Here is a 15110-nt window from a genome sequence, read left to right as displayed (position 1 = left end):
ATATAAAGCTGCCAGTGTGTGAAAGAAGCCAAGTTTATAGTGTACTTTGAACAAAGAAAGATGGAAAACATTATGTAGATACTTCAAACAATCTAAGTGTCATGTTGTCGTTTATGACGATTTTTGTGACTGTGTGTGTTTTATAGCTGGTGGGCGTGGACGTCATGGCAGCTCTGGACATGTACGCAGAAAGAGGCCAGTGGGCGAAATGTCTGGACACCGCTTCTAAACAGGTACTGAACACACAATCAAACATCCTTTCCTAATTGCTTGATTGAAGGTGTAAACTATTAGTTGTGAAGTTTAGATTACAGACAAGGTGCATTCAGTTAAAATAAACAGGTATTGCTTGTTGTAACCTAACCTTCTATTAATAGCTAAGTAAAATCATACAGCAACCACTATGGCTGAAAAAAGAAGCCACCGCAGAAGTGCTGTAAAATGAAATTGCAGTTCCTTGAGTGGCCACTTGAGGCTGGCTCTAAGAGAAAGTCAGTTACTATAGACCCCTACGTTAAAATGCCCAACTTTACAACAGAAATAACCACATTTACAGCCTGGTACAAAACACTTTTTTGGTCTCCCTAGCTAATTTCCACATTCATGACAACTGTACTGTGGTGAATTTTTATATAGCTCACCAATTTGATTTCATTAAGGCTAAAAGTTACACATAATTGAGGGTGTGGCGCTTTAAGTGACGGACGGTTGTCGTACATTAATAAGTTGCTAACATTGTAGCAAAGCTGGCTATGTAACATAACCATGAAATAACTCCAGATTCAGAGAGTATAAACATAGCAGCAGCTGACGCTATTTCAGTGTGTTTCCAGTTCATGAAAGTTAACTGTAACGTTTTGGCCGCCGAAGACAGTCCGATTTAGCATGTGGTTGTACGAAAAGACCTCTAAGGAGTTGGATGTTCAGTACATCAGTACAAACAATAAGTACATTTTGTTTTAATGGTTGTTTTTTTGCTGGTAAAAATTTGTGCTGGTGTTACTACAGTTAACCATATACTGACTCTAAGTGCATCGTGCTAACCAAGCTAGCAGCTAGCGATAAGGTTATCTCCACCCTCTTGTCCAAACTAGTCAACTCTCATCACTTCTGGGATCATAAATTCAAGATGACAATGGTCAAAATGCCAAACTGGAGGCTTCAAAACGGAAGTCCATCAAGACCCAGGAACAGCGTTGGGCTTTGAAGCCAAATTGACATAGTACCCAAACTGGAATTACAACTTCTGGGTATGTCATGTGATGCCATTGGGCCTGAAAAGACTGACATTAACCTCGTTTCCATCTAAAAGTGATTTGAATCTTTGGGAAATGCGCATTTTTAGAAGTGGGAATCATGTGTGTTTCCATTAAATGTTTGGAGCGTGAAAACTACACTACAAACTCATGCGAGTTGCAAGATTACCTGGCCGCAGAGCCGGAAACAAAACAAATCTCACATGCTGTTGCCAGCATGTGTTGTATTGAAATGCATGACATATTGTGCTTGTGAAGACAAATTTTGAATGTACATAAGAACATCTTTAGAACTAGCTAACGTTAGCAACGGTTTGCAATATATCAAGCTATCCAAGCCAAGGTACTGGCTGCTATCTACAGGCTTGCGTTCCGTTGCTGCTTGCTATCCAGAATTGCAGTATTGTTTTTATCCTTTATCAAGGTGATAAAGGCTTTGATTTCTTCCTCCATCCACACAAACCTCGGGCTGCTTTCCGCCATGTTGTTGGCTTGTGGGAAAACACTGCGAGTGCAAACAGTTGATCAGTCACGTGTGTGCAAGTGTGCTACGTCAGACTTAATTCGAATTAAACTGTTTCCATCCCCCATTTTGTGAATCAACCGCATCAGCCAAAACCCGGCCATAGCGAGCGTATTTTTGTTTGTGCGAATCAGGGGATTTTAATTCTAATTTTGCCGTTTCCATCAACATTTTCCGATGCGATACTTCTAGATGCACATCTAAACAGCCTGATGGAAACACAACTATCGTGAAGTCTATCTTACATAGACATCTGTACATCACTGGATGAAAATTTTTGAGCGTCACATCCCCCACCAAATGACTTGTTTCACTATCGGGATTTGATCCCTTCAGTCTAGTAATATTTGGAATGTCTAGAAGGGCTGCTAGATGAACATATTTTATTCCTATTTATGTTAGCGGAGGGCTAAACCAGTAGTTAGGCGCTCAGCCCATGAAAAATCACGTTCACTTGTTCTGGTGGCCCAACGCTGCACAAGATCCAGATAATTTTACACCCTTTTTGGCTTCATGCACCACTGAGCTGCTTTCACAGGAATAAATGGGGCTCCGCCTCCAACGCTGTATGTAGTTCTCTTTGTCTATGAAACTGCATGTATGTAAAGTTTTCTCTGAATTCAGAAAACATAAACCATGTCAATGGTAGTTGTCAGTGTTCCTCATTCTCCCTGTTGTGTTTCGACAGAACTTTAAGATCCTTCATAAGTACGTCGCTCTGTACGCTACACACCTCATCAAGGAGGAGGACGCTCTGAAGGCTCTGCAGCTCTACATACAACACGGAGTTCCACCCAACCCTCAGGTACCGTATACACACTTTTAACTCCGTATTAATGGGAATTGCCTTTCAAACTAACCTTCTTATTTGAACTCTCAGAACTTTAACATCTACAAGCGCTTGTTCCTGGACCTGATTAACCTGCCCGACACTGATGGACCAGAGTCTTACCGGATGTGGGCCGACCTCCGCGACTTCATGCTGCAGCTGGTAAATCACAACAGTATCTAGTTAAGAGTCTGAAAGCTGAAAATAGCTGTAATTCCACTTTTTCTGACGCCTATGTTGTGTGTATGATTTCAGTGTGAGAACATTTCCAGGTCGGCCGAAGCCAACTCTCCAGCTCATGAAGACTTTGAGCAGATACTGTTGATCGCTCACTATTACGCCACACGTTCTGCCGCAAAGGGAGTCACGCAGCTGGTACACACAACACTATAACACTCACTTAATTTCTACCTTTGACCTGCATTATTTCCTCTAGACATTAGATACTAAAGGTCAGTTTAGTGTTTATCAAAAAATGGGGCTAAATTCACATGTGCATGATTACATTTCATCTCAAAAAGCAGGTTCAACATTGACTTGGATGTATTAATAACAGGAATGACTCATATAATCATCAGTATGACTAAACAAAAAAACAGGAAATGTCAATATGTTGAATTGTTCCAAAATAAACCTTAAATCTGATAGATTATCTTTTCAGTACCGGAACTTGACTCTCTTCCGCAGCCGGTGGTGACAGTTTGAAAGTTGGATTTGTGTTATTACTAATTTTAAAATCAAAGCTCCTCTTCTTCTGCTGTGCATTTTCAGGCCAGTCTTCCAGCCAAGCTGTCGGTGTCTCTGCTTCGTCACACTGAGCTCGTTCCTGCAGACAAGGCTTTCTATGAGGCTGGTTTGGCCTGCAGGGTGGGTACTACAGATGAGAGGAAGACAGTAGTTCTTCCACTCAAGAGTCTCTGTATTCATAAACTGGCACAAAGTGCTCCACTCATTCCAGTTTTAGTATGGGACATGGCCACAAAATGTTCTTCCTACCTGGCATTGTACAATCTGAAAGTTGACAACCTTTCCTCATCTGAAGTACATCTATTCCAGACACATTCCAGGACTTCCAAGAAAAGATGCAAACCTAAAATGTAGTTTTTGCATTGACTGGTCACTTTTAAAAATCCAAGAATAACATAAAATATGTTCTATGTTTCTTTGTGGTCCATTAATTTGCTTTTCTCAGGATATTTATGTTGAGGTTTCAGTGGCTTTTTAGTGTTAATTGGACAGCGACAGGCATTTTGGGGAAAAAACATGAACGTAAATGTCAAGAAATATTTGTTCCAGAAGACCATACCAATTCCCCTGGACTGATAACATGATCCTGTGTACCAGATTCACTAAACAGGTTCCTTTTCTTTTTTTTTTAAAATCTGGCAGGATGCTGGCTGGGAGAACATGGCCTTCGTCTTCCTCAACCACTTCCTGGATCTCTGTGATGTGAGTAAACTGCTGGCAAAATCAAGATACCCCCCTTATCTACCTCATGCAGTAAAAGATCCAGAATTTTATTAACATCGGAAATCCTTCTCAGCACCATTAGACTGTTTGACCATGAATCCGGTTTCTGTTTCTGACTGGCTGTTTTCTGTCTTCAGGCGGTTGACGAGGGGACAATGGATGGTCTGGACCACTCTGACTTCCTGGACACAGACATTCCCTTTGACGTTCCACTTCCCACCAAACTCTGCATCACTGTAAGACATCCCTCTACCAAACACACGCCTAAACACCCCACTGGACACACTGATAAATAGCGCCACTTGTGGTGGTGTGTTATGAATTAGATCACGTTCATTGTATAACATTGGCCCCCAAAGAAGCTAACCCATTGGCTGACCCCCATCAAAGAGCCATCTGCAAGCCCTCAGAAGTCCCGAAAAAGCCTCAATTTACAGTAATTACGGTTCTGAAAACTTTCATTCTCAGTTTATATTGTTACTTTACCGCCTTGTGATTATTGTAATTATTATATATGTTTGTTAATATTGATAACTTTTAACTGTTTTGATAACCAGTATCAGGGCTTTCATTAGCTAAGTTCAGTTAGCTAATCACCTTTAGGGTTCTGTTGCCGAATTTGTTTTTTTTATGTTGCTTGTATTGCTGACACACTTAGTCATTTAATAAGTTAATCAACTAACACTAAGTTGATGACTTGCCGTAAGTTATTTATTTAGCAAAAATATCTTTGGTTACAGCTTCATAAATGATGTTTATATTAATTTATACCATGGTAAATTAATTATTATAAAATATCGTTGTGTTTCTGGATTCTTGGCAGGACAAATTGGAAAAATTGGAAAATGATTAATTAATTGATTAATTGAGTTCCTTGTTGAATTGGTATCAAATTCAATTCCAGAGTCTCAGCTAACTGTATAGTCTTAATTTTTCACTTGTTCCTGTACATCGTGTGCATGTGTATATGTGTGTGTGTGTGTGTGTGTGTGTGTGTGTGTGTGTGTGTGTGTGTGTCGCAGGACACCCAACGTGAGCAGATCCGTGACTGGGTGCTGATGGTGTCCATGAACAATCGGTTGGAGCAGGTTCTGCCACGTGACGAGAGAAACACGTACGAGGCTTCGCTTGTGGCCGTCAACACCGGCCTCCGCTCTCTGCCCTGTATCCTCACCGGTAACACACACACACACACACACACACACACACACACACACACACTCATCAAATGTGCTGAGTTCAAAGACTGACTAGAGTTCAGAGGTAAAATTAAGAGTTGTAAAAACAGATAATAGCCATTCTTGAAATGAATAAACCAGTTTGATTGATTTTCCCTTTAAGTGCACAATAACAAACATGATTAACAAAAACTGGACAGAAAGATATCTTACTGAGATATCTTATCAAAACAGCTCAACACTAGTTTGATTGATATTCTCAAGTTTGCACACAGAAACATGATTCTGTAAAATAAATAAAAACAACACAACACATCTGTTTTTGCAACCCTTCAAGTAAGAAGTCTTAGTGAAGAAAATAACAAACTTGTAGAAAAAGCAAAGAAAAAACACTGTAAAAGAAGAATCAGTGCACAAAAATACTGGCAGACTGAATCTTGTTGAGATCATACATTTCCTTTGTTATCTACAGTTTTAATCATTTGCCTGTTGTTGAATAAAGAAGCACTCTCTGATCAGTCTGCTTAGTTTGCTCATCGTCCTCTCCAAACACATCTCAACTGAGACACTCCAAGGTCTTTATGTTTTTATCTTTACTGTTTTTGATGTCTGGATGTGCTTTTATTTTGAAAATCTTTAGCCTTGTCTGTGTTGAAGGACAAGATGACTCATCTCATTTTGAATTTGAAATAAATATAAAATGACATGATATAAAACAGCATATACACTCACTTGGCTGCTCGTGTTGGTTTCCCAGTGAGCTGCTTGAGTGAACACACACACTCACACACATATACAGAGTATACCCCCTCACTCTGTGGTGTTCCTATCTCCAGGCTACCCTGTGCTGAGGGATAAGATCGAGTTCTCGTCTGTGGGGAAAGCAGCCAACAAGAAAGAATGGAACAACTTCCTGTTGGCCACAAAGGTGAGAACAGACAGAGAGAAAACAGAAAGGATCCACTGGTGGAGTTTAACTACCAGAGGTACATTTACTCAAATACTGTACTGTACTCCACTACATCTCAGAGGTAGCTTGTAATATATATGTAATATATATATATATATAAGTCTTCCATGTCACTGTTATAATATGATATATAATTAGATAATAATGACTCATGCATTAATGTAGAGCAGCATTTACTGTTGTAGTTGGTTGAGGATGAGCTCGTTTTAAACGATTAACTCCATTTCCACTTTCCATTATGGATTAATCTGCTGATTATTTCCTCCATTAATTGATTGATTATTTAGTTTGTAAAACAATAAGAAATTAAAAAAAAATAGTGAAACACACACTATATTTTTATATATATATATATATATAATTCAGATTTTTATTGATTTGGGTTATGTTGGTACGTGACAGTTCTACACATCCAATGAGACATTCAATCTTGACAAACAAAAATAAAAATAAAATACATCAGGGTAACAGAGATCCGTACAAAAGGGAGTGAAGCAGCAGTCCCAGTTCACCAAAAAACTATTAAAATTACAAAATTAAATTTGAATAAATAAACATTAAAATCAATAGTGATAATAATTAAAAAAAATAATAATAATAAAAAAGAATAAATACAAAAAAATAGGCAGGGCAAGACAAAACAAAACTCACACTTGCAGGCCCCCAGACAATGCAATAATAATTCAATAAAATCCCCCATGATTGGTCCTTGAGCACAGTTAGTCATTCCAGTCACTATGGATTTATAAGAAGCAGTTTTTATCATATAGTTGACCCATTCTTTTATTTCTGGGGGTTTGTTGACTTCCAATATCTGAGTATTGTTCTAGCAGCTGTATTAAATCCAGCTATAACAACTGAGAACTCATCCCTTGACACATTATGCACCTGTGACCTGTCCCCTAATGAGCAATGTCTTGAAGACACTGTTAGTTTCTTACCTAGCCATTTACTCATGTGTCGAAGAATTTTACTCCAAAAGGGCAGAATGAGTGAACAATCCCAAATACAGTGTAAAAAAGTGCCAGTTTCTTCCTGGCATTCCAACATGAGTCATTGGTTAATAAACCTGGCCGGTGTCCACTGGTATCTGTGTGTTATTTTATTTTTCACTGGGTGAATTTGCTCTTGGATTCCCTGACATATTTACTACTGTCAGACAGAATCTCAAACCATAGCTCTTCATCCAGAGAACATCCCTGGTCTGTCTGCCATATTATTTTCAAACTATCACAGTTATTGCTATAGCAGACTGTTAGTCATTTAATAATCCTTTCTTTCATTTATTATGCAAAAACATTTCCTGCTTCCAGCTTCACAAATATGAGGGTTTGCTTTTCTTTTAAATTATATACATTTTAAAAAAATATTTCAATTGATGTTGAGCTCTGGGTTATTGTGACAGCATGTTTCACTATTTTTTTTTATTTCCTCAACCAACTACAACATGCGTGAGTCATTATTATCTACTTATATATCATATTATAACAGTGACATGGAAGACTTTTTAACTGGAGTACTTTTACTTTTAATACTTTAAGTACATCTCCCTGATTATACTTCCATACTTAAACTTTTCCTTGTAACAGAGGATTTTCACAGTGTCGTATTAGTATTATTACTTGAGTAAAAGCTCTGAATCCTCCACCACTGGGAGTACCTCACACTGAAAACAGTCCCAAAAACTTCAATCATAAATAGCTTTCTTTTAAAGGGTTTTGGGTTTCCAACAACTTAAACATGAGCAGCTGAATCCAACATGTCTCCCTGATATGTTGTGCTTTGGTGAGCGTGGGTTTAGACAGAGTGTGACATGGACGGACTTTCATTTTAGTCCTCCATTTGTAGACAGACATGTTTGATTTATAACAGACTCAGACCTTTGATGACACTGTTACACACACACACACACACACACACACACACACACAGAACGAGTTGTCTGATGTCTCACTTACAAAAGCCAAACTCCTTTCACTGAGTTTCATCATCTCTCTCAACCTCAGTGATTTTCTGTGAATCAGCAGAGTCGGCTAATCGCATCATCATTATCTCAAGTCTATACGCACACACACACACACACACACACACACACACACACACACCCACCCCTTTATATCATCAACATGCAGCACTGACAACGTATGTTGAATCTGTTTTGTGATTGGTCGCTGTTGGTGTCCATCTTTACCCTGCAGACCACTCACAGTCCAGAGTGCCAGGACGTCCTCAAGTTTATCAGCCTGTGGTGTGGCGGCCTGCCGGCATCTGGGTTCTCTTTCCACTGAGACACGCATACACACATTTTTGCTATTTCCTGTTTTACATTCTTCCATGTTTGCTGCAAGATTTTAAATACTTCATCCATCTGTGCTCTTCTTTCTCTTCACGTCTGCTCTGTTGTTCTCGCGCCCAAAAACTCTTGCTTTCATGGCGGTCAAAATGCTGTTTCAAATCCCTCTCTGCTCCTACTGTGGAAATTATTTTTTAAGTAATTTTAAGCTAAAAAAAAGAAAAGAAATAAAAGTCACTACTTTCTTAAATGAGTGTTAAAACATTAGCCTGGATGTGACCCTGATCCCTCTTATACTTCCTTATCTCTCGGGTCTGTCTTTGACTCTCAGTCCCGAGCCCACTGCTTCCTGCTGAAGATGCAAATCTAAAAAAACAGATCACAAATATATAGTTTAATTTATTAAATAAGATCCGGTAATTTCCAAAAACAGCGGGTCAGTGTAGTTTTTAACAGACGTCACTCAAACAGGAGGAAACAGTGCCTTTGTTGGGGACTATTTTCAGCGGTGGATGAATCCACATTTGATGCGTGAGTTTTTGTGGCAGCAGGACGGTGTGTGTGGGATTGAGTCAAAATAAACAACAGTGTGTGTGTGGTCATGGTGTAATGACGGAACATCACTGATGTGGTTTTAATAGTTTATGGACCACAGTGGAGGTTTTCTCTTCGCATCATCAATATGAGGATGACGGGACACAAAAACCTCCCACTGACTTCCTGTGCTTTCACTTTATTTTTGTCCTCGGACTGGTCAGTTTATCCTGAGCCGTTGCCATGGAAACACATTCCTCCACTCTCCTGTACCATCAGTCTTTTCCTCTCCTCTTTGTCTCTCATCAGACGGACTTTGTCTCAGGATGGCATCGCTGAATAAAAGCCAAAGGATTCTTTCTGTCACATTTTAAGAAAGTAGTTTCTATTCCAGCAGAAGTTACGATATGACGACTGATACTTAATGTCTGATATGAGCTGTTTTCTGTGTGTGTGTGTGTGTGTGTGTGTGTGTGTGTGTGTGTTTCGGATCTTCAGATGCCAGTATCTCTGGCAATGCCTTTACTGTGTGTTTGATATGAAGTGTATATTTGTTTAATAAAGTTAAAATAAAAGATATGTGTTTTCCAAGTGCTGCTTTCTTCCTGTTTTACTGTGCTGTATTTGCTCATTTTGTAATGTTTGTTCAGATGGTAACACAGTTGGCACAAGAGATATTTTAAATCTAATTCCTATATATGGAGCCCATCCAGCTGGCACCGAACGTCAGTGTGACGTCAGAGAGACGTTGGACTCTTATCTTAGAGTGATGTTAAATTTTGGTTGGAATGATAATCAGGTTATTTTAAACCACGAACAACGTTAGAATTTCACTTGGTATGGATGTTAGGATAATGACATTTTGCAGACGTTGGGTTTCGCTCTCCATACCTTACGACTAAACGTCATTATTTTATGTCAAGATGATGTTGGCGTGAGACATTTGGAAGACACAACTTGTAACCATCTTTTGTCAACATTCGACGTCCTGACATTGAATTTTGGTTGTATCACAACCTAAATTTAACTTAATATCAACATCTAATGACATTGGTGGCCATCAGGGCGGTTAAGTGTCAGAAGGAGAAGGTTCGAGAGATTGTTTCCTCAAATTACATTAATTATAATGCTAATAATTTAATTAGCATTTAACACAAAGTACAGCTGAGGCTGATGGTTAGTTTGTAGGTATTTGGTCATTAGTATTATATTAGTAGGTATTGGAAACGTATGATGGCTCTACATGAGCTCAGGCTCCCCTCAGCTTTACAGATATTTACAGTGAGATTCAGCTCATTGTTTAACTGTCAGGCTGCAACTGTACTGTTGTGGTTCACTGTTGTCGCTCTCATAGTGTCTCATAGTGTCGTTGTCAGCCACAGCAGGCAACTGTTTCCAATTGGAAAGCTGTAAAGACCCACTTTACACTGCCTGCTGAGAACTTGCTGGTGAACATAATGGAACATTTCTGATTATGATTTAGCAGCTAAAGCACTGTCTGACTTTGTGTATTTCCCTGGCTGCAAACCAATTTCCCTGAAAGGGACAATAAAGATACTTTGACTTCGATCTGACTGTATTATCTGGCTGTTCCTTCATGAAACAGGATTTCCTAAAAGTAAGCCTGACTTAGTAAAATAAGCAGGGTTTAACTGGTAATCTTGCTGTGGGAAACTCATCAGGGTCTAAGTAATTATTCAGTGAATAAAGGGTTTATTATGGATGAGAATCTAATTCAAATAACTGGGATATTTTGCATGGACACTCCTTTATTGGTGCAGTGAAATATTTCTTTTTTTTTTTTTAAATATAAGGTTTTAGTGTAATTTGTCATGATGCTCAGTGCGTTCCTTGATGTTCGGTAGATAATGATCATATTGTCTCATTAAAACAGACCGCAGTATAATAAGAGGTACACCACCGTTAGCTGCTGAAACAGATTTAATATTCTCCCTGAAGAGAAATTACTGTTTGTAATGTGAGATTGAAGACTAAGTCCATTTTTTATGTTGTTTTTTTTTTGTTGTTTTTTTTGTTGTTTTTTTATTTTATAATTTCTGCTGGACGGATGATTATCGTGATTGTGCCTTTTTGTGGCAGATGTTGATGTTCCTGTCACACAGATGTTTCACTTCAGTCCTCAAAGTCCATGTGCATGACGATGAGTAATTATTCAACCCAAGGCCTTTTATCTTTATTCAACAATGACCACAATCGTTTCCCAGCCTTAAAGTTAGTATCTGCGGAATATTCATAGTTAAAATAACCTGTAAAACAAAAAGAAGAAAGACAAAAAGTAACACAAAATATTTTTTTTTCTGATTTGTTTATTTTATTTACTGTCATCAAGAACAAAAAAGAATAATACAGAAGGTATACATTGATACATTATAAATCCATGCTGAATTTTAAACTGTGAATAATTTGATATCCCTTCAGATCATTTTAGTTTTTCTCCATAATAAATTATAATGTAAGAAAAAATACAGTACATGTGAACATCTTTCTAACACTGACTAAAAAATAATCTACTTAAAGCATAAAATTAGAAGATTATATTCACCTTTTCTATCCTTCTATATTTATAGAAGCTTTCATATATTTTCATCTTCTCTAAGGATGCTTTACAAAAGTGACCATTAACTCTAAATATTCTCTAAATGTTCCCTCTGGTTCATGGGGATAACTAATACATGTTTTGAAATCATGCTAGACAAAAATTTTCAAGACATTTCACAGATGTTTCAATGAGCTGCAGCTAAAAGGAAAAAACAAGACTTTGAAAAACCTCAAATTTAATTTGTAATTCTATGACACACACTGAAAAATAATTGCACCAGAACCATAAACAAAAACAGATAACAATACCTCATTTATTAAATTCACAAAATACATTTTAGGAGCTCAAACACAGTCTGAGAAACCAAATGTTTAACACTGAGTCCTGCTTTGTAAATTCACTTAACATGGCTGTGCTGTTTCTACTGCACATACATTTCAGTGTACATTATACAGTATATACTGCCTCCTTTCCCAGCAGAGATACTGTACATCCTCAATCAATATAAAAGCCTGTGAGTTTGGGGAAAATGCATTAGCAAGAGATCACTCCTGCTGCTGCTGGCTCCATGTCTCATACTCACCTACACTGCTCACCTAGAATAGACTGTTCACTGAAGTCAGCCCACATGTCAGTGTCTTATATCCACATTCACGTTACATACAGAATGTTAACAATGTTGAGATGTCACAGGAGGACATACATGTATTCTCAGGAGGTGTTGGGACTTCTCTTTTTTAATTTTATATTCCAGAAATGTGCATTTTACTGAAAACATTCAATAAGTTGAGGTAAAAAATATTCCACTGAATCACATTTTGTTTGTAATTTTACTCCTTTATTCTCATGGAGAGTATTTGTTGACTCTTTCTCTATATCAAAACCATAATTATTTTGTGTCATGTGAATTTACAGTTTGGTAAATCATTGTCTTGTGGCGCTGAAAGGAAAGTTGTGGACCCAACAGAAAATAAACAGGAGCAGAAGAAGAATCAGTCATGCATCTGGGCCTCCTATAAATGTGTTAATGTGAGTATCATTGTATTCATACTATAATATGCCCCAGTTGTCTTTATTCAAACTATTCTAAACAAAAAAAAATCCACATATGTAAATAAAGAGAATTTACAGTAATTTACTGTAAATTGTCTTTATTTGTATGTGTAGATATTTCCTCCACTTATTCGTAATCCTCTTTTTGCTTTTCAATCTTTAATAATAATAATAATCTTTTTTTTCTTGTAAGCTCTAGCTGTCATCAGACCCCCTTTTTTGCTGTATCCCATCATTACTTCTAATCTACATCTAAAACCTCACACTCATCAGATGTATCAGAGAGGACGTTCGCTCGACCTGCATGTCAGGCAGTCCTGAGAGCCTGGCCTCTTCTCCAAGACTACAAATAAGAGAGGATTTCTCGTGATTTGCGAGGCTGATCCAAGGAGGGTGATGCAAGTGAGAAGCAACCGAGCAGAAACACAAACAGCGATGGTGGTGGTGATAGAGAAGAGAGGTGAATGAAGCAACATTTTATGTGGTTACAGAGTATGAAAGATACATATTCGGCTGTGTTTTTGTTATTTCTTGGAGTTCCATGGTGCTAGGGATAAAGCTATCGTTATGTCACTGGTAATGGAGGACCAGATTAATGTATGATGACTGGATTGCTTAATGATAAAAGGCGGTAAATTACACAGCATTATGAAGATTTAAAACTGAAGGGATCACTGTGGATGAATTCCACATCCCACACAGATAGTACGTTAAGTTTTTGTCCTACATTGATGGAACAAATGCAATTTCTTTTGGGATTAAACTTCATAGTATGTGTCTGCAGGGGTGGAGGAAGTATTGAGATCTAATGATTTACTAAAAATACACTGTTACATGTGAAATTCCTGCAATCAAATGGTTAAGTAAAGTATAAAAGTATTAGCAACAAAAAGAATGTAAAGCTTTAAAGAAAAGTACTCATTAAGCAGCAAAATGGCTGCTGTCATTGTGACACTAGCTTATTGTAATAATATTATCTGATTATTATAACTACAACAGTACTATTAATTTTGTAGCTGGTGGAGGTGGAGCTATTTTTTACTGCCATATTTTTTATAGCCTATGCTACTAGTTCAACCCTTAACAATGTATAATTTTAGAAATTTATAATAAGTTTTCTATGAAACATTTTAATCTGAAAAGAAACAAAAGCTGTCAGATAAATGTAGTGGAGTACTAAGTACAATATTTCCCTTTGAAATGCAGTGGAGCACAAATATAAAGTACTTTAAAGCTGTACTTAAATGCGATACTTGAGTAAATGTCCTTAAATGCGCTTATTTAAAAGCAAATGCTCCCACAAAAGTAAGTCTTTAAGACCAAATATCTTCTTAATTCTACTATAATTCTAAGCAGTAACAAGAAGACATGCATTTAAAAAGATCCAATGTACTATCAAGAACCAAATTTCATATATATCTATCCATTTTTCACAAAAACATTATATATTTTATGAGAAAAGTTGGAATTTTTAAAAGATTTTTGGAGCACCATCTAGTGGCCATTAGTGGTACTGCATTAAGCTCCAGCCATGGTTGCTTCCCAGATACAAAACAGCCCAAAAATCTGACATCTTTATTCAAAAAAGCCATGATAGTGATTTAAAATTGTTCTTGTGTTTTTGGTCATCTTTAAGATGACAATCGTGGGTCTCCAGTTTGACCACTAGAGGCAGTCTGTACACTCTCTGCTCAGTGAGGTCAGTGTTGGTTTCCAGGCCACTCTCTTGGCATTCACCGCGTGCCTTAATTGTATGGACATTTAAATCAAGGTCCGCTGTGAACACGAGGAGAGATGACCCATAATCCTCTGCTTTTCTATTCCCCCCACTGTGTCCTGATGTGTCTTATTACACCACTCTCAGCTATTTTGTCAAATTCACTTCACTTTTCGTACATTTTGTTCTGCTGTTTTTGCCATTTCGTTGTTTCAGTTTGTCTCCTTTTTTCTGCCTTTTACCAACTCCGCTCAGTCTCATTTCTTCCAGCGCTGCTCTATCCCATTTTATCCCTTTATGCCTCCAGGTTCAGCTTCACCTGTCTTTGTTCACTTTATCCCTCACTGTGTCCTTCACAACGGTGTTCTCAACCTTCGAGATGATGTTGTCATGATAATTTCAGTGTTTTCTCTTTTCATTATTTTTTCCATTTGATATCAAAAGCATCAAGGAACACTTCATATGTTAAAAAAAAAAGAGAGAATAAAGGTTCCAACCCTATTTAATGCCTTTTTATAAGGAACATAATAAATACATTTCACTATATGGAGCTTGGACGTCTCTTGGACGTCTCAGTATGTATAAATATAGCCACAGTAATGTCACCAGTTGGGCCAAATGCATTGACTAATTGACTAATATACAAATGCTGACTGCACTGGCTACGCTGATTATTCATCATGACTATGCAAACTCATAAAATGAACAAAAAGCAATATAATTACAC

At 37.6% G+C, this 15110-nt stretch overlaps 1 protein-coding gene across 1 annotated transcript in view; it reads left to right on the top strand.

Moving 5' to 3' along the window:
• Nucleotides 1-9608, top strand: part of ift172 (intraflagellar transport 172) — a 54233-nt gene extending 44625 nt beyond the window's left edge. Inside the window, exons 39-48 of the mRNA XM_049590293.1 lie at nt 147-233; nt 2468-2584; nt 2660-2770; nt 2864-2983; nt 3380-3475; nt 3998-4057; nt 4216-4314; nt 5101-5254; nt 6093-6184; nt 8425-9608. Of these exons, the coding sequence (XP_049446250.1) occupies nt 147-233; nt 2468-2584; nt 2660-2770; nt 2864-2983; nt 3380-3475; nt 3998-4057; nt 4216-4314; nt 5101-5254; nt 6093-6184; nt 8425-8514 (1026 nt within the window). The 3' untranslated portion in view covers nt 8515-9608. The remainder of the gene's footprint in view (nt 1-146; nt 234-2467; nt 2585-2659; nt 2771-2863; nt 2984-3379; nt 3476-3997; nt 4058-4215; nt 4315-5100; nt 5255-6092; nt 6185-8424) is intronic.
• Nucleotides 9609-15110: the final 5502 nt, after the last annotated feature.

This window comes from Epinephelus fuscoguttatus, linkage group LG11 (genome assembly GCF_011397635.1).
Source record: "Epinephelus fuscoguttatus linkage group LG11, E.fuscoguttatus.final_Chr_v1".
Taxonomy (NCBI): Eukaryota; Metazoa; Chordata; class Actinopteri; order Perciformes; family Serranidae; genus Epinephelus; species Epinephelus fuscoguttatus.
Note: the sequence above shows the minus strand (reverse complement) of the source record. Positions and strands in the feature narration are given on the sequence as shown.